Genomic DNA, 26,843 nt, shown 5'->3' on the forward strand with positions numbered 1-26,843 from the left:
AAAGTGCTCCTCGGAGCACAGGTCTCCGCCAGGTCAGGTACGTTATTCTGGCCTCCTGGTGGCGCTATAATAGGCCAATGTGAAAAGGGTGCCATTTCTTCCTCGGCCTAGTGGGAATGTGCGTGTGAAATTTCACGGAAATCGCAAGCTGAGTGCATAGTTTGAGGCTTTTTGTTCAAAACGGACCAATCCTGCAAACTTTGGAAGTCAACCATAGGCAATGAGGATGGAATATGGCAAATCGGACAGATCCGTGTTGATCTCATGACTATAGAGATACTGTGTACCGATTTGCATGACGTTTGGATAAAATCTGTAGGAGTAATGTAAAAAAATAGGTTTTGCACAAATCGGCCTCCTGGTGGCGCTATAACAGGCCCATGTGAAACAATTGGGGCAGAGGTTCTGAATTGGCATCCAGGGAGTGTGTGTGCACAGTTTCAGAGCGACCGGGCCAACGGTGCCGGAGATTAGCTGCTCACAGACAGAAGGACACACACACACACGGACGGACGGACGGACGGACGGACGGACGGACGGAGGGTAAAACATACTCTCTCGCCATGCCTTCGGCCTGGCGGAAACAATGAATGAATGCAGGTTGCAGGCGACACCTTTCACTGCACGGGCAGGCCATCGGGAAAAGTCCTGAACCTGTCGATGCTCAGACTGAGTGGAACATAATATTTTATCAGTTCCATCTTATTCACAATTTCCAAGACACATCAAGCCGGTCGTAGCCGACACAAATTGAACATCTTCTCACACAATAACGGGCTCTTTCACAACAGTTTGTGATGCAAAAGACAAACATGTGCTCACTCTATGGGCTTAGCATCCAGAAACAATGCAACTTCAGCTGGACTGCTTGAGGCGAACGCACTGGGCGAACAAAATGCATTGAAATGCATTCGCTGCGCAAAGTTTTTCCATTCAACAGCGGGGTGAGGGTAAACTGCAAACGTGTTTCGGCACCGTTTTACCACTACTTCACTGTTACTTGCTATAATGCATTCATTTTGTGCCTGGCATTTGGTGCTCTCCGGACCTTCGTGTCCAGGGTTGCAGCCTCTAAAGCCTGCATGTGCATTAAGCCGGGCCTGAGTATAAAGGTGTGCGTGCGTGCGTGCGTGCGTGCGTGCGTGCGTATAAGTTCTGGATAAGAGGGTCTGCTAAATGCCTAGCCTGGCATTGGCCAGAATGATAACGTGGATTCACTCTCACGTTCCTCGCCGGTATCAGTCTGGACTTACTTTTGAGGGGACATATATACTGCACAGAAGACCCTGTTTTCCTCAGTCGCACTAATGGATATTACTAGTAATATTTGAGCAGTAAATTGTATTTCAACTCAAATAATAATTGCAGAAACATGTGTGTTTTTCCAGAAGTCTTCACCACAGACCAGAGTCTCCAACACCCAGCTGTTTATCTATGAAGAGTGATCAGTCTAAGGATTTCCCTTTGAACTTCAGTAATGAACCGCGACCCTCAAACACAAAGTAAGATCACTGATCTCTGTGATATTAAAACTGGAAAGACACATATAATGAATCCAGATGGAAATAATGAAAAGTTAAAAAAGTGTAAAAAGTTACTTTGTTTTCCTTTTTTTTTTTTTTTAACCGTAAAAAAGGATTGATCAAGTGATATTACTCAAACAGAGAACATAACCTCTCCAGAATCATATAGTCAGCAAAGTTTCACAGCATGCTGGTTAGAAGTGCTGCATAGAACTGCTGGAGTGGAGTACTGGAATGGAGTGCTTTGATCGGAGCGTTTGATCGGCATTTTCGCTGCGATGCGATTCAATCGACATTTTTTAGCTGTTGTTAATCGGATCGCGGCATCTCTACTTGTTTGTTGAAATGTTAATAAATGGGAGCTTCCCCAAACAGCCATCTCTTTCCTGACAGTCCCCTCTGTGCACGAACCCTTACATATGGTAATTAAACATTAAAACACCCGCGGCTTATAGTCCAGTGCGGCTTATATATGTACAAATCATTCAATTTAGCTGCTGCGGCTTATATTCAGGTGCGCCTTATAGTGCGAAAATTACGGTATTTATTTATTTTGCTGATAGTTATACTGTGTATTTAAAATATTATTATTATTACTATTATTATTATTGTTTTTTTTATATTTAAAAATAAAATGCAAAAGTAATATAATTGGTAGAGAGGTCACCTGGGAATCAGGAGGTCCCAGGTTCGATTTCCGGCTCCGGCTATGTGTCAAGGTGTCCATGAGCAAGACACTTAAAGGGATATTTCACTTTAACAAAAATATTGGGTCATTTTATCGTCTTCCCAGGCTTTTGTGAGCCCCTGGACAGTTCTTAAGTTGCTTGATTTCGTATTTTGATATTAATTTTATCAGACACGCCCCCTTCCTATACAACCCCATTATAACTTCAAACTCCATTTTTAACATGTTGGATTCATCATAAACACCCATCCTTGGTTCTGGTGACTCACCCTGCCCTCATAATACATGAGGGGGGCATGTTTTTCCGATTACTTTTTTCATTTATGTAATTAAATTGCTTTATTGTATTACATTTTTTTCATTTTCCAAAACAATTATTAAACATAAATGAAAAAAGTAATTGAAAAAACACAGTCTCCTCACGTATTAGAAGGACAATATCAGTCACCAGAACCAAGGACGGGTGTTTTTGATGAATCTAACGGTTAAACGGAGTTTGAAGTTATAATGGGTTTGTATAGGAAGGGGGCGTGTCTGATAAAATGAATATCAAATATCTAAATACTGAATCAAGCAACTTAAAAACTGTCCGGGGTGCTTTTAAAAAAATAAAAAGGGAAATATCTCTTTAACCCATAACTAACAATTAACCCATATGAAGTCAGTTTCAGTTGGGTGAAGCTGAAAACTGAATTCCCCTCTGTTTCTAGTAGGATTCATGTGCAGAGAGCAGAGTCTCCTGTACCCAGCTGTGTCTCCATGAACAGTGACTGGTCCATGGATCACCCTCATAACTTCACATCCAGACACCACTCTACTGATCAAAGGTTTGAATTGAACACACAGATGATTGGAACAGTAACACTGGACAAGTATCATTGAACATGATAAAACAGAGGTCATCATGATGTGGTCACATGTTTTCAGCAATCCCTTTAAATTACAGTATATAAGCCAATACATGTTTTATCTCATTACCAATAAATATCATCATGTGAAATTTGACTTTAGTGAACGTTGACCTATTCACTTCAAAGCCAGACACCATTGTATTGATCTAGGTTTAAAGTTATCAATCAAATGTTTCTGAAAGTAATGTATTTACCTCAATAAAGCTTCAGCATATAGGGATTACCGCAATTCATAATTTTATATAACATTAATAGTTTTGTTTATGGTCAATTAAATGTGAAACTAGAAAAGTCAGATCTCCACCAGGCTGGGTTGCCTACCCTTGGCTGTGTCAGTCATGGAGTGCAGGTATCAGTACATTTGGAGGTGTGCTCTATAGAGACCCTTCAACAATTTAGCTATGAAAGGATGTTGCATTCATTATATACTGTATGTATATCCTCCCTTTATACCTTTCTGAACTTTTGGAGCCTTATGGCCCAGACAGAGCACTAAGGTCTGCCAACAAGTTGCTCCTGGTGGTTATTATTTTCATAGCATGTTATGTACTGGTATCCTATAGTTCAAAGTACAGATTATTATTTTGGATTGTATGTTGTTTAGAGTTTAATGTTTAGACTGATGCTAGGTTCTTGGTTCACCATGTGATCCTATTTTACTGAGGCACTTGACTACACTGTCTCTCTGCATCTTATGTATGTGTTTACCTTGCTTATTGTAAGCTCTGGATAAGAACCTCTGCTAAATGCCTACATTGTAAATTGTAGCTTCAGCAGGTATTTAAGGCTTTCATGGTCTAAAGATGGTTCTGTTTCCTGATGTCATGCATGTAGCATCAAGAGCTGTGATTGGTCTACTTTAGAGGAGACAGAAAACGCTGTTCTGCAGCTACAGTGTAAACAATGATTACTAGGAATATCAGCGACAAATTGTATTTCTAATTCAAATGACAAATTAGACTAAACAGTTGGTTATGTTTGTTTCATTTGGCCAAATGGAAATAACAATATTTGTCTACAAGAACAAAGTTGGTATAACTAAGAATGTTACAGGGACTAAATAAATACATAAAAAAGATTGTAAAATATGATTCAACTTTCTTGCTATTTGTGAGTTTCACTTTAACTTCACCAGATATTTAACTATTTAAAAAATACACTTTTAAGGGGACATATATACTGTACAGAAGACCCTGTTTTCCTCAGCCATACTATGGATATTACTAGTAATATCTGAGCAGTAAATTGTATTTCAACTCAAATAATAATTGCAGAAACATGTGTGTTTTTCCAGAAGTCTTCACCACAGACCAGAGTCTCCAACACCCAGCTGTTTGTCTATGAAGAGTGATCAGTCTAAGGATTTCCCTGTGAACTTCAGTAATGAACCGCGACCCTCAAACACAAAGTAAGATCACTGATCTCTGTGATATTAAAACTGGAAAGACACACATAATGAATCCACATGGAAATAATGAAAAGTTTAAAAAGTGTAAAAAGTTACTTTGTTTTCCTATTTTTATGTGATGATAAAAATGTGTTTGTGAGAGATTACACTGAATAGAGCCATTATAACTTCTAGCAACATCTACCTTTGGTTCCCCTTGCCATGGTTGCCCCTCGTTTTGGCCTCATGTACAAAATGATATAGCCCAAGGTCACATTGGCCTTGATGGCCTGTCACACTGCCCCAGTGTGCGAGCTGATGTCACCATTTTCTCCTTTGCTTCCTTTCTGTTGTGTTTTTTTAGACACCAGTGTCTTGTTGAGATTCAGAATTCTGAAATAATGAAACGTTGTATTTATTTATTTATTTTGCTGATAGTTATACTGTGTATTTAACATATTATTATTATTATTACTATTATTATTATTATTATTATTATTATTATTATTATTATTATTATTACTATTATTATTATTATTATTATTACCATTATTATTATTATTATTATTATTATTATTATTATTATTACTATTATTATTATTATTGTTGAATAACAATAATCAAATAGATAATTTTGATTATTTATTGACTTTGAAATTGATAATCTAAATTTGATAACTTGTGTCAAGGGACACACACACACACACACACACACACACACACACACACACACACACACACACACACACACACACACACACACACACACACACACACACGTAAGTAACTGTTGTGTTACTTTATCCAATAATAATATTGATAATAGGCTTAAATGATAAAATAGCCTAGTAACAGCATTTTCCCAATCAGCCACGATGGCCGATGATGTTTATAATTAACGGCCAATTAAACATTTAATCGGTCAGTGGGCGGTAAATACCGGCTAAACAGAAACCTTGGTTCAACTGCTCTACAGCCTTCCTTTAGCCGTACAACTTCCTGTTGATCTCAGGCTGGTGCGTACCGGTGACAGACTGACATTGATTGATTGATTGAATATTTTATTAACGGTACAGAGGTACAGTTAGACAATAAAGCTAAACTGATAACACAAAAAGCCCTGAGGGCATGTTTCCATTGTGGTCCTGTGTATTCAATTCATCAAGACATATACTTTCACTGCTCCTTGTATTGATGATTACTAGTAGGGGCGGAAATTGGCTGTACCTGACGATTCAATTAGATTCCGATTACAGGGCTACGATTCAATTAAATTGCAATCATTGCGATTCGCGATTCATTTACTTCCATTATCTTTTATTGATAATAAAAAACTAAAACTAATGGAAGAGATGTGTCACTGTCAGCTGGAAGGTTATATTTGCCAACATCAACAATTGCAGAAAACCCACAAGAAAATAAACAAGTCCTTTTTTTGTAAAATAATACTGACTTATAACAAAGGCTTCTCAATATTCTGATAACCAAAATATATCTTTTTTTTTTTATAATCTTTTTTTAAAATTATAATCGATTCATAATCGTCCATGTCCGAATCGCCACGATTAATTTCTGAATCGATTATATTTTGTACCCCTAATTTCTAGTATGTCTTTATATTTATAGAAAAACTGGGGGGGGGGTAATTTCTTTAACAAGCTAGAAGACTTGTCTAGGTCCAGTTTCATGTTGCAGACAGGTGATCTTTTATGGAGGTTTTGAAGGAGTGTAGGGACGGGAGTCACACTTTCTGATGGCTGTTGGTATGGCATTCCACATTCTGGTAGCAGCATAGTAGAATGAATTCAGACAGAAGGCTGCACCCTGGCCGCCGCGGCCTCCTCCTCTTCCTCCTCCTCTTCCTCTTCCTTATCTCTCTCACTCAGCTCCACCCTGGCGGTGTGCTGCTCCTGCAGGGAGGAGGCAGATAACACTGCTATCTGCCTCCATAACCACCCACTTCCCCTCTCTCTCTGCGACGGCCATTAAGCCGCCCCCAATTTATGGGCCTCGCCTTCTGACGCTGTGGCTGGAGCCTCTCTGTGCTGCAGGAAGACATGGAACAATAACCACACACACACACACACACACACACACACACACACACACACACACACACACACACACACACACACACACACACACACACACACACACACACACACACACACACACACACACACACACACAGGGCTGCAGACACAGATCTCATAGATCAGTGGTTTCCATATCAAGGGTTTAGGGTTTGATGAGACTTAGCCTCTCAGACTTAGAATATGTTGTCATCGTTGGATAGGATTGTGTCCACAATTCCATCCATGCTGTATTGATGTTGGTACCAATAGGAGAGATAGCTGGCAAACGTTGATCAAAATAACAATTCTTTAATCAACCCATTAATGAAGCCGATGCTACATGTCTCCTAAATCCCAACAGTATTCTCAAAAACATGTTTCTATATCAGTGGTGCTCAAACTTTTTCATGCCAAGGACCCCCAAAATGATATGTATTTGGCCGCCGACCCCCATCTCAAAATATGTTGTTCCAGGGACCCCCCAGAAGCAAAGATTTGAGTTAAAAATGTTTGCTTTAAAAATATATATATTCAAAGATTTGCACACATTTTCACGATTTTTCAAAAATAGCAGATCTACATAACGAAAAAACATCACATGGATGCACCTGGGACGTATCATCAGTGTTGTAGCCTGGGGTCATAGGATGTTTCGGGTCTCGCAACTTACACCCTCGCCAAGGTGACCCAGCCAGGGTTGATCAAGCCCCGACTTACGTCCCAGGTAGCTACCCACGGTCAGTCCTAAATAGGGAAAGACAGGGCCACTCAATACGCTTGTCCGAAACTACTCTGCCAGGAATGGGGGAGAGGAATTGTTGGTACGTGGAGGGACTAGGCTCTGTGGATGGCCTCCTGGCCAGGCTCCTCCTCCGTCTCACCAGGTCCAGGACCTGTGCGTTGCACCAGACTCCCCCGCTCCAAACATTTCATTCTGGTGTGATGGTGTCTTGGCCCGTGGTGGTACTGCAGGCTCCCTTAGCGGCTTGCTTGAATGGCCCTCCTAAAGGCCTCACCGTGGATTTGTTGGGCTTCTTCCTCACGGAAGACACAGACTGGGGCGCCAACCCAAACTGCTCCCGGATGCCGTCTACGTTCCGGCTGTCACCCGTCTCTCCGGTGGTCACCAATCTATTCCTGGTTGTCACGTAGTCTATAAATTCCTATGAGCCACTATAAATAGAATAACTATAACGAAAAAACATCACATGGATGCACCTGGGACGTATCATCAGTGTTGTAGCCTGGGGTCATAGGATGTTTCGGGTCCAAGCTCATAGCGCGGCACTCGGTGCCGCGCTATGAGCTTGTATATCTACTATTTTTGAATAGCCATCTGCTATTTTTGAATAGCTAATACAGGATGTAACGTAACATAGGCTGAGAAGTGAGGAGTGAACGGTGAAACCAAAGCTCTCAGGTTTAGCATCAACAGGTTCCACTGTGTAAAGACAGCAGCTCGTGTGTCAGCCGGTGGAGACAGAGCTGTCTTTGATAAGTGTTTGTTTGACCTGCTGTTGTGTTGCTATAGTAAAGACACTCTGGAGAGAACAGAGCAGAACAGGGCTGGACTCTCTCTCTTTCCCAGGTGTTTCGCCCCCCAGGTGGGTGTGGTTTTGAGGTCGGGTTAAGGCAGTGGTTCCCAAACAGTGGGACCCATTTTTATGGGTCGTGACTCGCAAGTTAATATCCCTTTTTTTTAATTACTTCTTATTCAAAAAATATATTTATATTTTTCAAAATATTTTCAATTTCTTTTTTGTTTTCTCACAATTATTCATAAAAAAAGAATATCTAAATTTGATTAAAAACACATTTAAAAAAATGGCAGATCTACAAGCTCACAACAACTCACAAGTTTGGGTCCCGGGAAGACATCAAATGTCTCTTTTGGGTCACGACCAAAAAAAGGTTTGGGAACCGCTGGGTTAAGACATATAACCACGCCCACCTGGGCCAAACACCAAATAGAGAGGGGAGTCCCCTGGGTGCAAGGTGCAGTGTTGCCGGAGTTTGTAGAGAGAACAACAAGCCCAAGAGAAACCACATGAGCGAGCACACGCACACACACCACTTTGACATTGAGTTTTGAACGTGGTATTCCTGAGACTGTAGCTGCTGTGTTGGTTTTTAGCGCACAATGAATTCCACGTGCCTTTTACTTGTAAATGGTATTGTTGACAATAAAGTTGAACCTTGAACCTTGAACACACACTTGCTGATCTACAAGCTTGTAGATCTGCTATTTTCAAAACGTCTTGAAAGAAAGTATGAAATATTTTGAATATTTCAGAAACCTTTTAACAACACAACTCTTGTATGGTGATGGGGGGGGGGGTCCGTAGACAAATTCATATTAATCTGGGGGTTGACATGAACATATCGTAGAACCACTGGTTTAAACAACATTAGGAAGCACAGCTCCTAATGCTCAGCTTGTAGATCTGCTATTTTTGAACAGCCCAACGTATAAAATAATGGTTATATCTAAAGATCTAAAATGACACAGTAAGCCTTCCAGTATAGAATGTGTTATAATGAGCAGACTTGGGGTGCAAGGTGCAGGTTGTGTGTGTCACACAGCACAGTGACTGGGGGACATGTATGTATGGACATGTATGGATGGACATGTATGGATGGACAGGGATGGACATGTATGGATGGACATGTATGGATGGACATGTATGGATGGACATGTATGGACATGTATGGACATGTATGGACATGTATGGATGGACATGTTCTGGATCCACTGGTTCCAGTAACAGTCCTGCTCACACCCAGTGGTAGCAAGTAGCTAAAGTACATTTACTCAAGTACTGTACAATTTTGGCGTATACTTTAAATCTAACCCTAACCCTTGATTTTGCTATTTTGTCTCATCTGTTTAAAAAAGTAAGTAGCTGATATATTGCACTTTGACCTTAGTGCTAGGTATACTCTTGGTTGCTTGTTTTTGCAGAAAATGCACTTCAGACTTCTGGTGATTAGTAGTTTTCGTTCCTTATCTATGTTGATGCACTTATTGTAAGTCTCTTTGGATAAAAGCGTCTGCTAAATGACTGTAATGTACTTTTACATGAGTTTGTCCATATTTTATTTTGTCAATACTTCCTAGTTCACTGCATCTCATACAGTACATCTCAGAGGAAAATATTGTACTTTACACTCCACTAACAATTATTAATACACACACACACACACACACACACACACACACACACACACACACACACACACAGTGGGGGACATGTGTGGACATGTTCTTGGGCCACTGGGACACAGTAGAGGAGTGGTATCCTGCGCGCGACACACACACACACACACACACACACACACACACACACACACACACACACACACACACACACACACACACACACACACACACACACACACACACACACACACACACACACACACACACACACACACACGCACACAGCCCTCTCTGTCAGTTTCTATCTGCCCGTCTCTCTCTCTCTCTCTCTCTCTCATCCTGTCTCACTTCCCCTCATTCCACGGTGAACCAGAGACAGCTGTCTGTCTGTCTGTCTGTCTGTCTGTCTGGCTGGCTGTCTGTCTGTCTGTCTGTCTGTCTGTCTGTCTGTCTGTCTGTCTGTCTGTCTGTCTGTCTGTCTGTCTGTCTGTCTGTCTGTCTGGCTGTCTGTCAGGGTGTGTCGTCTAATCGCAATTATCTTTGCATAATCGTTTCCATGTTGAAAGATTTTCACACATTTTCAAGTATTTAAAAAAAAAGAAGAAATTGCAGATCTACAAGCTTACAGTACGTGTCACTTTGTGATGCGTAGTAAGCTTGTAGATCTGCCATTTCATATCTGTCCTGTGCATTTTTTTTATTTTACAAAGCCTAAAAGGCTCCATATGTTCCAATGTTCAATGGCCAAGCACACAATTAAATTGTTAATTGCAATTATTTGAGTGACAGTTAATTGTGACAATTGTGATTGTGACAGTCCTAGTGTCACACCCACTGTACTGTATACCAGTACAGATGTAAAGGGCTAATAGCCAGCCACCTTCTGATCAATTAATGCCAGCAACTGACCTAATTATGACTAATTATGACCAACATGCATTTTGTTAATTTGTTAAAAATTAAATCGTTTTTTCTTGACCACAATGTTAAAAATGCAATTTAGATGTTTGTTTCAGATCATTATTTTGATTGTATATTGTTTAGACAGATGCTATAGGTTCCTAGCTTACTGAGTATTTGATGTACAGTATGTGTTTATCTAGCTTATTGTAAATCACTCTGGATGAGAGTCTCTGCTAAATGTCTATAGATTGGTCTATAAACCAGATTGAGATTACATGAACAGGAAGGGATTATGTCTGAACATGTTTGTGTTCACATGCTTATATTTACTTCTCTCCAGCATAACTCCAAAACACTTCCCCATTTACAATTACAACTTAGGCCATTCGTTCTCAAAGTGGGGTGGCGAGTGCTGCGCTACGAGCTTGTAGATCTGCTATTTTTGAAAAATAAAAACAAGCAACAGAGAGGCCAAGAACTGATACAAGAAGAGAGGAGTGCCATTCAATACCATGTCGTTATCTGTGTCTACAATATAATAATAATTATAGTAGTCCTAATTGACCCTGTATGATGGTTACTGCCATCTTAGTTCAGTGGTTTCTCAAACATGTTTATGTCAAGGACCTCCACATTGATTATTGGACTATAGAACAGTGAGTTAGTGGCTGTTTCCTCCAGGTCTTTGCCCTCCACATGGACTACAGGATGTAGTACACCATACAACACCTTAGGGAACAGTGACACCCAGTGGTTAGACTAGGACACAGCAAACCCAATTCAAGTGCTCTATATCCATGTGTAGGTATTTGTAATGCGTACACTAGAATTGAACACACACACACACACACACACACACACACACACACACACACACACACACACACACACACACACACACACACACACACACACACACACACACACACACACACACACACACACACACACACACACACACACACACAAATTTATACGTGCTTGTGCCAAAACAGAGCCTGACAGAGTCCTTAGTAATTAAGCAACACGCTTGTTCTTTCCCTCTCTCCAGCAGATCTCCAGACTCCTGGTATGATGTATCATTATAGTAACATGATGTCTTTCCCTCTCCAGCAGATCTCCAGGCTCAGGCAGCAGCTGCAGCGCAGCAAGCAGGGAGGACGTCACAGTAAGGACAACAAGGAGCGTCTGTCCCCCCCGCAGTACGGACCCCTCACCTACACCACCCTCCCCAACAACAACACCACCACAAACAACAACAACAACAACTTCTCCTCCAGTGTGAACCACATTCAGGTTAGAGTTCTCAAATTCTGGCGAACCCGACCCTACCCTACCCAACCCGACGTTTTCGGGCCCGGCCCAAAATCTATGCTGATTAGTCGGGCCGAAAAAAAAGAGGAAAAGATCTATTACCCCCAACTTTACTCGGGTATCTAGTTTGTCTCCGTCCAACCTTTCTTATCGGACGGCAAGAAAACGCTATAGAGTGTTTGTTCAGTAAAAGGAGTCTCCATGTCTCTCCAGCTCTTTATTAAACATAAAATGCATTTTCAGTGCTCTCTCCTGATTGGCTTAAACTTTGTCACCCACCTGAAAATGTACTATTTTCTGTTTAGTCAAGAGCTGGAGAGACCCCTGTGACCGAACAAACGCTCTGTAGCAATGATTACTATCTTAGTTCAGGTGAGACATCATCTCTCACCAGAGAGTTCTAGAGCAGGTTTTGGTCACACATCTGTAATTGATCATTTTGACCACTTAAACCCTCTGGTCTTGGTAAAAACGGACGAGAGTTGCAACCGTACTTTTCCCCTCTACACATACATTTCTTCAAGCATTGTAAAGTTCAACAAGCTCACAATGTGTCACACTGTGAGCTTGTAGATCGGCTATTTTTGGCTGTAGATTTTGATTATTATTACAAAACATAGATTAACCACTTAAGCCCTATATACATTTCAGCCCTGTATGCTATTTGAAAATAGCCGATCTTACAAGCTCGCAATGCGACGCATTGTGAGCTTGTAGATCTGCTATTTTCAAAAGGGTTTTTAACATTTCATACATTTGAAAACTTTTACTTTTGGTACTTTAATTGCATATTGATATCAATACTTTGGTACTTTTACTCAAGTTTTTTTTAAATAAATAATACATTTTTAATTTTTGACTTTTACTTGTAACAGAGTATTTCTACATTGCAGTATTGATACTTTTACTTAAGTAAAAAACAAATGGTACTTTTCCCACCACTGAATACTAACTCATGTCGTGTCTCTGCTTTACAGCAGGTTTCCATGTCTAAGTCGGCCCAGATGCCGCTGTCCAACATCACGGTGCCAAAGCCCTCCATCTCGCGGGTTCCCAGCAGCATGGAGGGCATCAACCACGAGCTGGAGAAGGTCTTCATCAGAGACAACGGGGAGAAGGAGGAGCTGAAGGTGCGTCCGGGGGTCCGGGGGGGCTGAACCATACTGGGAACGAATTAAATAAATAGCTGGCAAAGGCAGCGGATACTACAATTACAAGGGAATAATAGGAATGGAAACAACCAAAAAGTAATAATATTATACAATTTATACAAATTTTATATAGCAGGGTCATCTTGCACAAATACATTAATTACCTACATTACCATTTGCGCATGCTGCGTCACTGCGTGCGTAATGATTTCTCAATAATCAATTGTGTTTGAACGCATTTTCTAATCAAAGGGCACTGCACAAAATTGGCCATTTCAGATTAATCCTTCATAACGTGGCTCAGCTGACCTGTTAGGGCAATACATTATAGACCACTACTCACTCACAGGAGGTTATACTGTATAGTTAGGCAGTGGATGCCGTCTGTGCGTCTAGTTGGGACAGCCGTGGGAAAGTTGATGAGTTGTGAGAATCTTGTCGTCTCCTCATAGAGCTATTCAGTTCAAAGTGGTAACGTTTTAACGTGTCCCCCTCATAGAGTTAAAAATAGGTCCACCTTTATGATTAACGTCGTGTTTCATCTGGATGCCACAGTTGCAGTAGCCTATAGCTGTTCTGAAGAGTATTTACGCATCTGTGTTGGATGTTTCATCTTCAACTTGCATTGTTGTTAAACTGTAGTAGGGCAACTTGCCAACTTTACGCACATGTGCCCTTGTAATAGCCTAGTGTCTGTGACATATTCTAACTCTAGTAATGAGACAACTTGTGTGTGACTGTTAAATACACAACTTTATATAATCTAACCAGACCGCGGTCTCTGTCTGACTGTCGTGCAGACCACAGAGTTAAAATATATTGCAACAACTACGCAGCAGCAACAACAACTCTCTTCTTCCGGTCATACCTTCACAATAAAGTGTCTCCCATTTACCTCCCAATGCAGCACATTTTACACTGGTTATTATTAACAGGAAATAGGTGTAACTTAACAGTGTGTGACACACTCTTTCTTTCTTTCTCTCTATCGCTCTCTGTCTCTCCCAGAAACACACACACGCTGTTAACACTCTGACCGCCGGGCCCGTAGCCTACGGGCCGATAAATCCAACCGTAAAGCGCCGATCCCGTAGTGCTGTGGTGCTTTTAACTTTTTTTTCGATTTTTTTTTTTTCCCCATTTTCGACATGGACCATTTCATTGTAACACCAACGGAAACAGAATTATTCGGAAGCCGGTTTTGCCGATCCCGTCAGCCCTCGTTCTAATGATGAAACTGAAACTCCATTTTCTCCTTGTAGTTTTTTCTCCTCGGTGATCACTGTTTAACATAAACCGTTCTAACTACAACATGGATGCCCCGTTTGACACGTGGTCTTCACTGCTCGAACCAGGCAGATGTCGGCGATGTTTACAAACAGTGCACAGCTCAATCTTACGGATTTTAACAAGGTCTATGGCGACGTAAAAAAAACAAAAAACAACAATAAAACGTTGGCACTGGTGAGTACATTATGAGATTAACCTATGGCGGTCAATGTGTTAAGAGAGAGAGAAAGAAAGAGCGAGGGAGCGCACGCGTGCAAGAATGAGAGAGAGAGCTTGCAAAGCAGAGGATTTGAAATGTGCCTGATTTGCGGTGATAATTAATGAACTGCTGTGTCATTGTCAACCGGTCAGGATGTCCGGAGAGATTTATTTTTTCCGGTCTTTGTCATATAAAAAAAGGTCAAAACCGGCAATTATCGGACTAACGCGACCTCTGGTGTGTGTGTGTGTGTGTGTCTCTGTATGTGTGTGTGTGTGTGTGTGTGGTTCTCCTCTCCGTAGGCCCTGGAGGTCCCAGACGGCCGGCGGGCTCCCTTCCGGCCCCAGCATCGTAGCAGCAGCACACAGAGCGTGGACACACAGACCCCCTCAGCACCGGGACGCTCCAGCAGCTGCTCCAGCCTGTCGCCCTGCCCCTCCCCCGCCTGCCCACAGGGCTCACACGACGGCAGCCCCTACTCCACAGAGGACCTGCTCTACGACCGGGACAAAGGTACCGCATGCACCCACATACACCCACATTACACCCACATGCACCCACATACACCCACATAACACCCACATACACCCACATTACACCCACATACACCCACATACACCCACATACACCCACATACACCCACATTACACCCACATGCACCCACATACACCCACATTACACCCACATGCACCCACATGCACCCACATACACCCAGCCATCACCCACACACACCCAGCCAAAGAAGAAAACCCGGACTGGATCCGTGGATCAAATCAACAGGAAGTTAACATTTTTATTTAAAAAACAAACAGTACAGGGTTTAGTGATGTTCTATATTGTCTGAATCAGATTTGTTTGTGTTTGTTGACGTGCTAAAAGAGTGACTTTGAGAGCTGTTTTACTGTACATTTTAAGTCAATGAGGAGCATATTTTGAATGCTCAATTCACATGCACGCGCATGTGCATGCCCGCTTTCCTCTGCCCGCCGAGAGCTGAAATATTTTCAACTCGGGCTCCTGGTAGCGCTCTCAGGCAGTGGCGCCGGTGCCTGTTTAATTAAAAGACCCTATGATTCAGTCCAGTCGAAGAAAAAAAAAATCTGTCCAGTCCCCCCCACCTCGCGACCACCGCGAGGTGGGGGGACACAGGCTGGGTGGGTCCTCCCACCACAGTGCTCGCTGTGAGGTGGGGCCACCAACCCAAGTCGACAGACATACACGAATACACCGTCATTTACGGTAAAACTCAACCACCTGATTTTCATGCAAATCCACACAGATTTGACTGACAAGTTGGATCTCAATGAAGTGGTTATAAGCTTGTGCTTTGGGAATGACAGCCTCACACACTACTTTGGGAAATGTGGGTGAAACAGCGGCTGCTGTCCATGATGCTGAATCTGCATCGTTTGGATGTACACCTGGATTGAAACCTTGGTGTCATCCTGGATCCCACCCTCTCATTCCAATCCCACGTCAATCACATCACAAAAACAGCCTTCTACCACCTCAGAAATATCGCCCGCCTCCGTCCCACTCTATCCCAAACTGCTGCAGAAACACTCATCCATGCATTCATCACTTCCAGACTCGACTACTGTCTCCTCTACGGTGCCACTGCAAAAAATATCAAAAAACTCCAATATGTCCAAAACTCTGCTGCCCGCCTCCTCACCAGAACCAGATCCAGAGACCACATCACCCCAGTACTCCACGACCTTCATTGGCTCCCAGTAAAACATAGAATAGACTTCAAAATACTCATCACCACCTACAAAGCCCTCAATAACCTGGCCCCCTGCTACCTCTCTGACCTCCTCCAACGCCACGAACCTTCCCGCTCCCTCAGGTCTGGCGACGCAAACCTCCTGGACTTCCCCAAAAAAATAAAAAAAACGCACCTGGGGTGACAGGGCATTTTCAGTTGCGGACCCCACCCTTTGGAATCCACTCCCATCCCACATCAAAGCTGCCCCCACTCTTGCCGTTTTCAAAGCCTCCCTCAAAACCCACCTCTTTAGACTCGCCTTCCCTGCCCAGACCTAACCAAACCTCACTTTCGTCCTCTATGACAAGTCTTAGCCTTTTGTTTTAGCCTTTTAATGTTTTCTTTTCTTCTGTTTTCTTTTGCTCCTAATAAAATTGTTTTTAAGCTGTTTTGTAAAGCGACTTTGGGTACCAGAAAAGCGCTATATAAGTCTGATGTATTATTATTATTATTATTATTACACAATATGATTGAATACTTTATTAGCAGTTTGTAAAAAAAGCACAGGAAAATACAGTTCAATATATCTAGTGTTCCTCCTACCTTCCTTATTCCTAAATAAAGTGCTTATTTTTGTTTAGATGAAATGTGTCATGGAGATGGAGTTCTTCTAATTTTCATTAGAGTAACCTTGATTTTCCCTTAAATAGAGACTGAGAGACCCTGTCTATCTCTCTCTGATAATGTGCTGGGTAACCCTGTCTCTCTCTCTGATAAACTCTCTCTCTCTGACACACAGACAGTGGAAGCAGCTCACCTCTGCCCAAGTTCGCCTCGTCGCCCAAACCCAACAACACCTACATGTTCAAGCGCGAGCCCCCAGAGGGCTGTGAGAAGATCAAAGCCTTCGAGGAGACCAGGTACTGTATGGGTCTGCTCTCAGCTCTGTTCACATCACACTGACCAGGTATGAGTCTGCACTCAGCTCTGTTCACATCACATCACACTGACCAGGTATGGGTCTGCACTCAGCTCTGTTCACATCACACTGACCAGGTATGGCTCTGCACTCAGCTCTGTTCACATCACACTGACCAGGTATGGGTCTGCACTCAGCTCTGTTCACATCACACTGACCAGGTATGGGTCTGCACTCAGCTCTGTTCACATCACACTGACCAGGTATGGGTCTGCATTCAGCTCTGTTCACATCACATCACACTGACCAGGTATGTGTCTGCACTCAGCCCTGTTCACATCACACAACACTGACCAGATATGTGTCTGCACTCAGCCCTGTTCACATCACACAACACTGACCAGATATGTGTCTGCACTCAGCCCTGTTCACATCACATTGGACGATGCAAAGACGTTGATCCACGCTTTTGTTTTCTCTCGGCTTGATTACTGCAATGCACTTTACTCTGGCCTGCCAAAGATTACAACTCGTTCAAAATGCGGCAGCCAGAGTTTTAACTAAAACTAAGATGAGAGAACATATTACTCCAGTTCTAGCTTCACTACACTGGCTCCCGGTTGTTTTTTATTTGACTTGTTTATAAAGCTCTAAATGGACTGGAATAAACTCCCATTACACCTAAGACAGGCTGCCTCTGTGGATAGCTTTAAAGCACAGCTCAAGACCTACTTCTTTAAATCTCTGTGCTGTCCTCACTGTATTGCCTGAGTCACTGCCTTTTTTGCTTTTATTTTAATGTTGTTTTATGCTTTTGCTTTTCTTTTATGCTTTATTGTTAAATTAGTTGTACTTTTTATGTAATTGTATTCTTGCTCTGTAAAGCACTTCGAGCTGCATTTCATGTCATGAAAGGTGCTATACAAATAAAGTTTATTATCATTATTTACGGTACATATACATTGGACATCCTTCTCCTGTCAAAACAGCTCACAAGCTCTCTCGCTCTGTCTCTCTGTCTCTCTCTCTGTCTCTCTTTCTGTCTCTCTTTCTGTCTCTCTTTCTGTCTCTCTGTCTCTCTGTCTGTCTCTCTCTGTCTCTCTGTCTCTCTGTCTCTCTGTCTCTCTGTCTCTCTCTGTCTCTCTCTGTCTCTCTGTCTCTCTGTCTCTGTCTGTCTCTCTGTCTCTCTGTCTCTCTGTCTCTCTCTCTGTCTCTCTGTTTCTCTGTCTCTCTCGCTCTGTCTCTCTGTCTCTCTCGCTCTGTCTCTCTGTCTCTCTCGCTCTGTCTCTCTGTCTCTCTGTCTCTCTCGCTCTGTCTCTCTCTCTGTCTCTCTCTGTCTGTCTGTCTCTCTCGCTATGTCTCTCTGTCTCTCTGTCTCTCTGTCTCTCTGTCTCTCTGTCTCTCTGTCTCTCTCGCTCTGTCTCTCTGTCTCTCTGTCTCTCTGTCTCTCTCGCTCTCTCTCTGTCTCTCTCTGTCTCTCTGTCTCTCTCTCTCTCTCTGTCTCTCTCTCTCTCTCTCTCTCTCTCTCAGTTCCAGACAGTCCAGCTCTTCGTCGGTGCTCTTCTCGTGTCCAGATAAGAACAAGGTGAACTTCATCCCCACCGGCTCAGCGTTCTGCCCCGTCAGGCTGCCCGGCGCCATGCACCTCCTCGCCCCGCCCTCCGAGCCCGACGAGGAGGAGGAGGAGGAGGAGGAAGGCTCAGAGGAGGTGCAAGGAGGAGCCTCCGCCAGCACCAGCACAGAGGACCCCCCCGAGGAGCCTGGCAGCCCCCCAGAGACTCCGCTGGTCCAGACAGACAGCCTGGCCATCAGCTAAAACCCCCCGCAGAGCTGGCCTCTGCCCTGTCTGCGAATAACGCTACTTTAAAACAAAACACCCACCAACCAACCAACCCACCAACCACCACCCACTGACCCACCCACCCAACGCCCACCAATCAACCCCCCACGGCCCGCCTCCAACCCCACCCACCCTCTCTCTCTCTCTCCCTCTCTCTCTCTCTCTCTCGGTTCATTTCGACTATGAGCGGTTCTAAGCCAGAACCTTCCTCCAGAACCTGAAACCTTTTTTTCCCGCCATTTCAGAAACCTATTGAAAGTCATCGCTGTCCAACAGAAACCTCTTATCTCCATATTCTAACTTTTCGCGTTATTCTTTTCGTAAATTAACGCCCTAGTTGATCATACTACAGCGCCACACAAAAGTTACAAAAGTAGCAGATCTACAAGCTCGAAACGCGTCGCTTCGCGCCGCGTTTCGAGCTTGTAGATCTGCTACTTTTGAAGCTTTTGAATTGGAATCCTGAAAAGTTACAGTTTTGGATATATGAGGTTTCCACCCGACAGAGACGATATTGAAAGTCTGAGTTCTGGAGGGTTTCTGCAGATAAAGAACCTCCTCCTGAGCAGATCGTCCCAAATCAGGTTCTCTGTCTCTCCTTTTATCGAGTCGTAGCGTTTGGGAATCAAACCCACAACCTGTGAAAATAAGTACAATTAGTTCTCATAGTCGTAAAGATCTGATCTGATCACTCTCTGTCTTTCTCTCTCTGTCTGTCTCTGCATGACGTAGCAACAATGTCCTAACAACAACAACAACAACAACACAAACAACAACAACAACAACAACAAGAACAACAACGACAATGACAAACAATCACAAAGACGTAGCCGCCTTTAACCACATGAACCCTAGCGTCCTGCTCTGATTGGCCAACTTTCGGCGGAAATAGATTTGGCGAGCATCCGGAGCGAAAGTAGCCGGTCTACAAACACACGGTGCGTTTAGATCTACAAGCTCAGATCTACAAAGATCTAGAAGAGATCTACAATCTCACTTCGTGCCACACGCCGTGAGTTTGTACATCTGCTATTAGTTGAACATTTTTTGAAAAATCTTTGAAAGTGTTTGAAAAAAAATGTGTGGGAGTCTTGCTTTCCCATTGTCTTTGGTGACGCCATGTGTCGTGAGCTTGTAGATCGGCTACTTTCCGCTATTGGGACGTACGGCGTAGTTTGGAGGGTTTGAGTGGTTAATGTTCTGTCCTGCATATTTCTTCAATCGAGGAGGGAGACCACTGTACAATGCAGAAATAATCCTTTTAATGCCTTCAAACAGCCTTTATTAACAACCTTTAAACTAGCCATGGAAAACAAAGCGTTTATGAAAAGGTTTACTAAGGTAATTAAATCAAGTCTAAAGTCCTTCCAAAACCTCATTCACTTGTATTGAGATTATATTATATTGCGACTTTTCTTCCACAAGAGGGCACTCTAACACAATTTAAGAATGACACCTTGACTCTGAGAGAAGTAATGGATGGGTGTGAGGTCATCCCAAAAAACATCACTTCTGTCCAAGGGCGCCGATATTTATAAACACCTGCGGGTGCCCAACATGCCATACATGCGCGCGCAGCGCGCGTGCATGTATGGCATGTTGGGCACCCGCAGGTGTTTATAAATAAGGTGTTTATAAATTTTGCGGGTTTGGGTCGGATAATTAACCTTTTTGGGGGGGTTTTGTAACTTTATTTCGGTTAATTCGGTTTATTCAGTACACAAAATTTACTCTGAACTGAGTATGTTTAAACTCCCCCGCCCCCCCACCCGCGGCCGAAAGAAAAGGCATTCTTTTTCTTTGGGTACTTTATTAACAGTTTGCCAATAGTACAGTGGTACTGGTATGATTTTACAACAATGAATGTCAACTCAGACTCACTCATGACTTTACCGACCACGACCACCACCAGCAGCGGAGCTGGCTGTGCTATCCTCCGCTTCCTCCTCCTCCTCCTCACTCTGACTGTGCTGTTCGCCTCGGCGGCCTCGGCGGGTTTGAAGAAATTTAGTTTTGCTGGGTGAATCTCTTCTTTGCTGAAGGTGCTGGTGGCTTCATCTTGCTATTAGTGCAGTAAAGGCAAGCCTCTCTCTCTTAGTTTGTGAACTTTGTGTTAATTTACCTGCTAGGTGAAGACTGTCTAGAGCCGGCAAAACGTAAACAAATGTGAGCGCGCTGCAAGTACGAGCGGCTGCGCGTTGACTGCGAGTATGAGCGCGTGCACCCCCCCCCTCATACTCGCGCGCGGCGCCCCCCCCCACCAATGAGTGGATCTCCGAGTTAGACAGCTAGTAGCTACTGTAATGGTTATGGTACTGTAAATCCGGGCACCCACCACTACTGATTTTGAAAAAAAAAAAAAAAAAAAAAAAATATATATATATATTTTTTTTTGGGACCAGCACCCAGTGGGTGCTCCTCATTTCAGGTGGGTGCTTCAGCCCCGAGGCACCCACGGTATCGGCGCCCTTGCTTCTGTCCACTCCTATGTTAGGATTTGTAGAAAAACACATCTAGCTCGGATTTCTTCTTTTTTTGGTGCAAACGAACCTTATTGAACGGGCGATAGCATCAAAATGGCCGATCGTTCCGGCTTTGTTTACTTCTGTGTCTACAACGTGGCTTCCGCCACGGCTTCCTCCAACGATCGTCAATTTAAGGTAAAACAAAATGCTCGCATGGGGATGAAAAACAATGTTTTAATCTCAGGCAGTCATTAAGACCTGGAACGCATCTGTGTCACTTTAGATTTCTTTGGCTATTCAAAAATAGCAGATATACAAGCTCATAGCGCGGCACCGAGTGCCGCACTATGAGCTTGTAGATCTGCTATTTTAGAAAAATCGTGAAAATTATTTTTTTAATACTTTTTTCCGAAAAACTTAGGATTTAGAAAATCTTTAGAAGCGGCCTCAGGTCTTAATGTGTTAATAGGATAGGAACAAGCAGGCTGAGAGAGAACCCCGGAAGAGAGCTTCAATTCCATGCAGCACCGGTTACTGAGCCATGGGAATAAACACAGAAACACCCGGGAAAGTGGACTACGAAAGGGGCGGACCCAAACCGACTTCCTGTTTCTTTATTTTTGTCCTTTCTTTTTTTTTTAAACCAAATGGGTTCCCAATCCCAGATTGAGAGTGTGTTTGCTTAAACAAAAGTTGTCAAAACAGTTGTTTGAAGGCATTAGTACTATTATTTTGCATTGTACAGTGGTCTGCCTCCTCCATTTGTTTATTTTTTTTGCATTGGATTTCTCTGCCTCCTTGGGAACAACCCTCTAGGACATCTCCACGTGTTTTAGTTTGTGTGGCACACTGCATATTTGTTTGGCACAGTTCTTAGCGGGGACAGAAGCCCTCGCTCTCTCACATGTTATAAAGGACGATTTTAAAGGGATGGTTCCACCGCGGCCTCCAGCCTAAAATCAGGCTGGTTCTGGGTCCGGACCGGTGCGTCTCAGGAGCAAGACACACACATAACTGAATGAAGAACGCACTGGGAGGCAACTGGGAGCCTTTTTCTTTAAAGGTAGCTCTCTGCTGCACCGACGTCGGCGGCAGTAAATGTTGGAAAGTGTCTGTTGCCTAAAATCTGCTGTTGAATGGGCGGCGGGTACACTGTCGCGAAAGCCGACGAGTATGCTCAGTCAAGCCATAGGCTATTTTTTGCATGTCGGTCGGTGCATTCAACTTGTTTTTACCCACCTTCCAACCGACTGATCTCCCCACTTTACATTACATTACAGTCATTTAGCAGACACTTTTATCCAAAGAGACTTACAATAAGTGCATTCAACATAGGTAGGGAACGAAACTACTAATCACCAGAAGTCTTAAGTGCATTCTCTTCTAAATCAAGCAACTAAGAGCGTACGTAGCGCTAAGGTAAAAGTGCAATATATCAGCTACATACTTTATTAAACAGATGAGACAAAGTAGGAAAATCAAATGAGCAAGAGATACAACACATAAGCGTATCAAATAAACAAGATCCAATAAAACAAGAGCTCGTACAACTAATTGACAACAAGTAGGCAAGGCTAAGAGGAAGGGTCAGGGTGGCGTTTCCTGAAGAGGTGGGTTTTCAGCCTGCCGACTTCATTCGACTGCCACTCTGTAGTAATCTGTAGTATGTCTGTTTGGTGGAGAGCTACCTTAACATGGAACAGGGTGCAAGGCAAAAAATTATGATCTGTGATCTGACATCGAAGCGTTGTTGTTTTTTTTGCCTTGCACCCTGTTCCATATCACGCTGGGCAAGACCTAGCCGGTCGAGTGTTCTTACAAATCTGTTTACATTCTCCGTGAATGAAACGAGTGTTGTGATTGTTTGAAAGGCTTTTCTCCTCTGAGATGAGTGAAGGCTGAGAACGAGGCTATTTCCGTATTAAAGAAAAAGGCTCCAATCATCGGCGGCGTTCCATTGCCGCCTTCATTCAGTCATAAAGGAGGAGTTGGAACAGGCTACTGTCGACTGGGAGGGATTAGGGGAGGGGCTGGGGGCGGGGTGGGGTTGGGGGGGCATGCATTTAAAGAAAAAAAAAACTGGTAGTATGTTTAAGATTAAATTATGTGTTTTGTGTTCTGTTCCAGCAGCCACAGTATGAATAAGCTCTCTATAAGTATATACACATATATCTCTATGAAAAGAAAAGAAAAAAACGCTTGTTTAAGAAAATATGAAGTCGGAAAAAAATAATCAACTGTGTATTGCTGTGTTATGAACGTTTTAACAGGAAGGAAACTGCTGTAGGATTATGTTTACAATATCCAGCTCACGTTTCTGAACCCTCTCTTTAAAGACAAACAACAACAAACTAAGAATGCAATAGGAAGTAAAAATCGGACAAAAAATGGAAAACGATCAACTTGGCCACAATTTGTTGCACAAAACCGTACTCTCACAAGCCAGACTGTTGCCTCCCACAATGTTTAAATGTTTAAATTATCCGGGAGTAAAGAGGATCCTGAATTTCAGGAGGTGTAGTTCCAGACTCTATATAACATTCAGGAGGTGTAGTTCCAGACTCTATATAACATTCAGGAGGTGTAGTTCCAGACTCTATATAACATTCAGGAGGTGTAGTTCCAGACTCTATATAACATTCAGGAGGTGTAGTTCCAGACTATATATAACATTCAGGAGGTGTAGTTCCAGACTCTATATAACATTCAGGAGGTGTAGTTCCAGACTCTATATAACATTCAGGAGGTGTAGTTCCAGACTCTATATAACATTCAGGAGGTGTAGTTCCAGACTCTATATAGCATTCAGGAGGTGTAGTTCCAGACTCTATATAACATTCAGGAGGTGTAGTTCCAGACTCTATATAACATTCAGGAGGTGTAGTTCCAGACTCTATATAACATTCAGGAGGTGTAGTTCCAGACTCTATATAGCATTCAGGAGGTGTAGTTCCAGACTCTATATAGCATTCAGGAGGTGTAGTTCCAGACTCTATATAACATTCAGGAGGTGTAGTTCCAGACTCTATATAACATTCAGGAGGTGTAGTTCCAGACTCTATATAGCATTCAGGAGGTGTAGTTCCAGGCTCTATATAACATTCAGGAGGTGTAGTTCCAGTACTTTAGCATTGGGATATTGTGGAATAGTTGTCTGGCTGTGTGAGACTACACAACAAACGTACAGCGTACACATCTGGCCTCGTTTCAGGTATTTCACTGGGAATCCAATACTCAGGTAATCTGGAATGTATGTCCATAAATATACAAATAATATCTGCAGCTTGACAGAGACGAGTTTCAATTGGTGGTCATACTGTATCATTTTTATTCCAAGTAACTTCCCCCTCCCTCCATTCCAGACTCTGCCCCCAAAAACATTCCACGTTTTAGATCACCACCACCCCCCCACCCCCCCCTCGGGCTGGAGTTGCTGTCGGACGCAGAGGGCATTGGTTAAAATGAGACCGTTTGAAGACTGAATAGAAGGTCTGTCCACACCAAGCACCATACATGTTAAACTATAACTGTATACGAAAGCTGTCCGCGTTCGCAGCCCTGTCTTTAAAAAAAAAAAAAAATGCAATCGGAAGCATGGATCAAAGTTCTCGGTCATCACTACTGATTTCAGTCATTTGGATTCTGTAGAAGCCAGCATGTCTTCTATGGATGCATGTCAAGCACTGAAAATAGCTGATCTACAAGCTCACAATGTGCTCACAATGTGATCTACATGTAGATACGCTTTGCTTTATTTCATGCAGAAGTAATTCGAGCAAAGAATAAAAGAAATCGACCAGACTCAATTTGTGGTTAAGGCTGTGATATGGACTCTGCCATTCCATTGAGTTAGAACCATAAAAAATGCTATATCTAACGCTGTGGTACACTCTGCCATTCAACTTGAGAACGACATCTAAAACCATATTATTTATAGTTGCAGTTATGGTGCTAGGTGTGGCCGGCCCATCATTTTTTGTTTAAATGACAAAGAGGACTTTGTTTCAGGTGGAAATGGTCATGTTTTGTCGTTGGACAGAGTATAATCTGAGCAGGTATTATTATTCTAGGGACCAGACACACACACTGTGAGGAGAGGAGAACACAGCAGAGAGAGGTCGGGAAATTAAAGTCTTAAATTAAGCTTCATTTCATCGCTGTCGGGCAGAAACCTCTTTATCTCCATATTTTAACCGTTTGTGTTTTTTCTTACTTGATCACACTACAGTGTAACACAAAAGCATCAAAAGTAGCTGAACTGCAGGTGCAGTTTGAGCTTGTAGATCTGCTGCTTCTGCTATTTTTTTAAAATTTGAATCCTGAAAAGTACCAGTTTTGGACATATGAGGTTTTTCCACCCGACAGAGACGGTTTGTAATCCGTAAATCAATGACGGTGTCCGCTCGCCGAAAATAGCCGATCCTACAAGCTCACAAGTCGGCGTAACGCGACAACGTTTTGAGCTTGTAGATTTGCCACTTTCAGATGCCTGACACTGTTGTACGATGAAGTATTATGTCAGGCTTAAAAGCGAGTGTTTGGAATTCCCATTCCCATTGTCACATTGTCACATTATTGTTGGATGACACCAAATTGAGGAGAGTTGAGCTCTACTATATTTGACTGTAGTTGAGGTCCCAACCTAAAGACTGTTGTGATAACTGCAGATTAAACTGTGATCTGTGCAATTCCATTGAAACGCATTCCATGAGACTTCAGCAGCTTAAACACATTCATACATGCAGTAATTCATTAATAACCCCCCCCCCCCCCCCCCTTTGAGCGACTTGTGTCCGAGGGTGCGTCGCGCTACACGTCTCATGACTTTCTGAGTTTTAAGCATCGTGTCGCATTTCGTACGGTCTGCGACTCGCCGTCCGTGTCTGCCACAAAATGTAATCTAGGAAGTGAATGTAGCTTCCTTGGTAAAGAGCTTACTTCCTCTTCCTAATCCAATCAGATTATGCAACATTTTATGACGGCGTCTGGGACCATACATTTACATTTTTATCACATTTTCCAGAGGAAGGCGACTGGTTCTCAACATCGGGTCTGTGAACCACCAGGCGTCCCGAATGGACCCAATATGGGTCTGTAACTCTGAAGGTGTGTCATTGCGTTGACTGTATGTAGGCCTACTACTTGCGACGCTCAAACAAATATTAGTTTTATTTCTGGGTGGGAATGCTCCTTGAGAGTGTACAAACTGAACCAAATGGACCCGACACTCTCATGTCTGTGTCACTCAGGTTGAGATCCTGCGAGACACATTTCTGTCATTTCGACGTCTCTTGCGTCATGTGCGTCGTT

The 26,843-nt window shown here is 42.9% G+C and overlaps 2 protein-coding genes across 2 annotated transcripts in view; both read left to right on the top strand.

Moving 5' to 3' along the window:
* The window catches only part of LOC311061235 (glucocorticoid-induced transcript 1 protein-like), a gene marked incomplete at its 5' end in the record, with an annotated part of 35,508 nt that extends 16,083 nt beyond the window's left edge, over positions 1-19,425 (top strand). Inside the window, 5 exons of the mRNA XM_084079789.1 lie at positions 11,761-11,943; positions 12,939-13,091; positions 14,904-15,114; positions 17,109-17,229; positions 18,759-19,425. Of these exons, the coding sequence (XP_083935915.1) occupies positions 11,761-11,943; positions 12,939-13,091; positions 14,904-15,114; positions 17,109-17,229; positions 18,759-19,044 (954 nt within the window). The 3' untranslated portion in view covers positions 19,045-19,425. The remainder of the gene's footprint in view (positions 1-11,760; positions 11,944-12,938; positions 13,092-14,903; positions 15,115-17,108; positions 17,230-18,758) is intronic.
* LOC311062402 (uncharacterized protein) overlaps positions 1-26,843 on the top strand; it is a 700,443-nt gene that overhangs the window by 639,697 nt on the left and 33,903 nt on the right. The gene's annotated exons all lie outside the window — the stretch shown is intronic.

Source organism: Gymnoscopelus microlampas, assembly GCF_963454915.1.
Source record: "Gymnoscopelus microlampas genome assembly, chromosome: 15".
Lineage (NCBI taxonomy): Eukaryota > Metazoa > Chordata > Actinopteri > Myctophiformes > Myctophidae > Gymnoscopelus > Gymnoscopelus microlampas.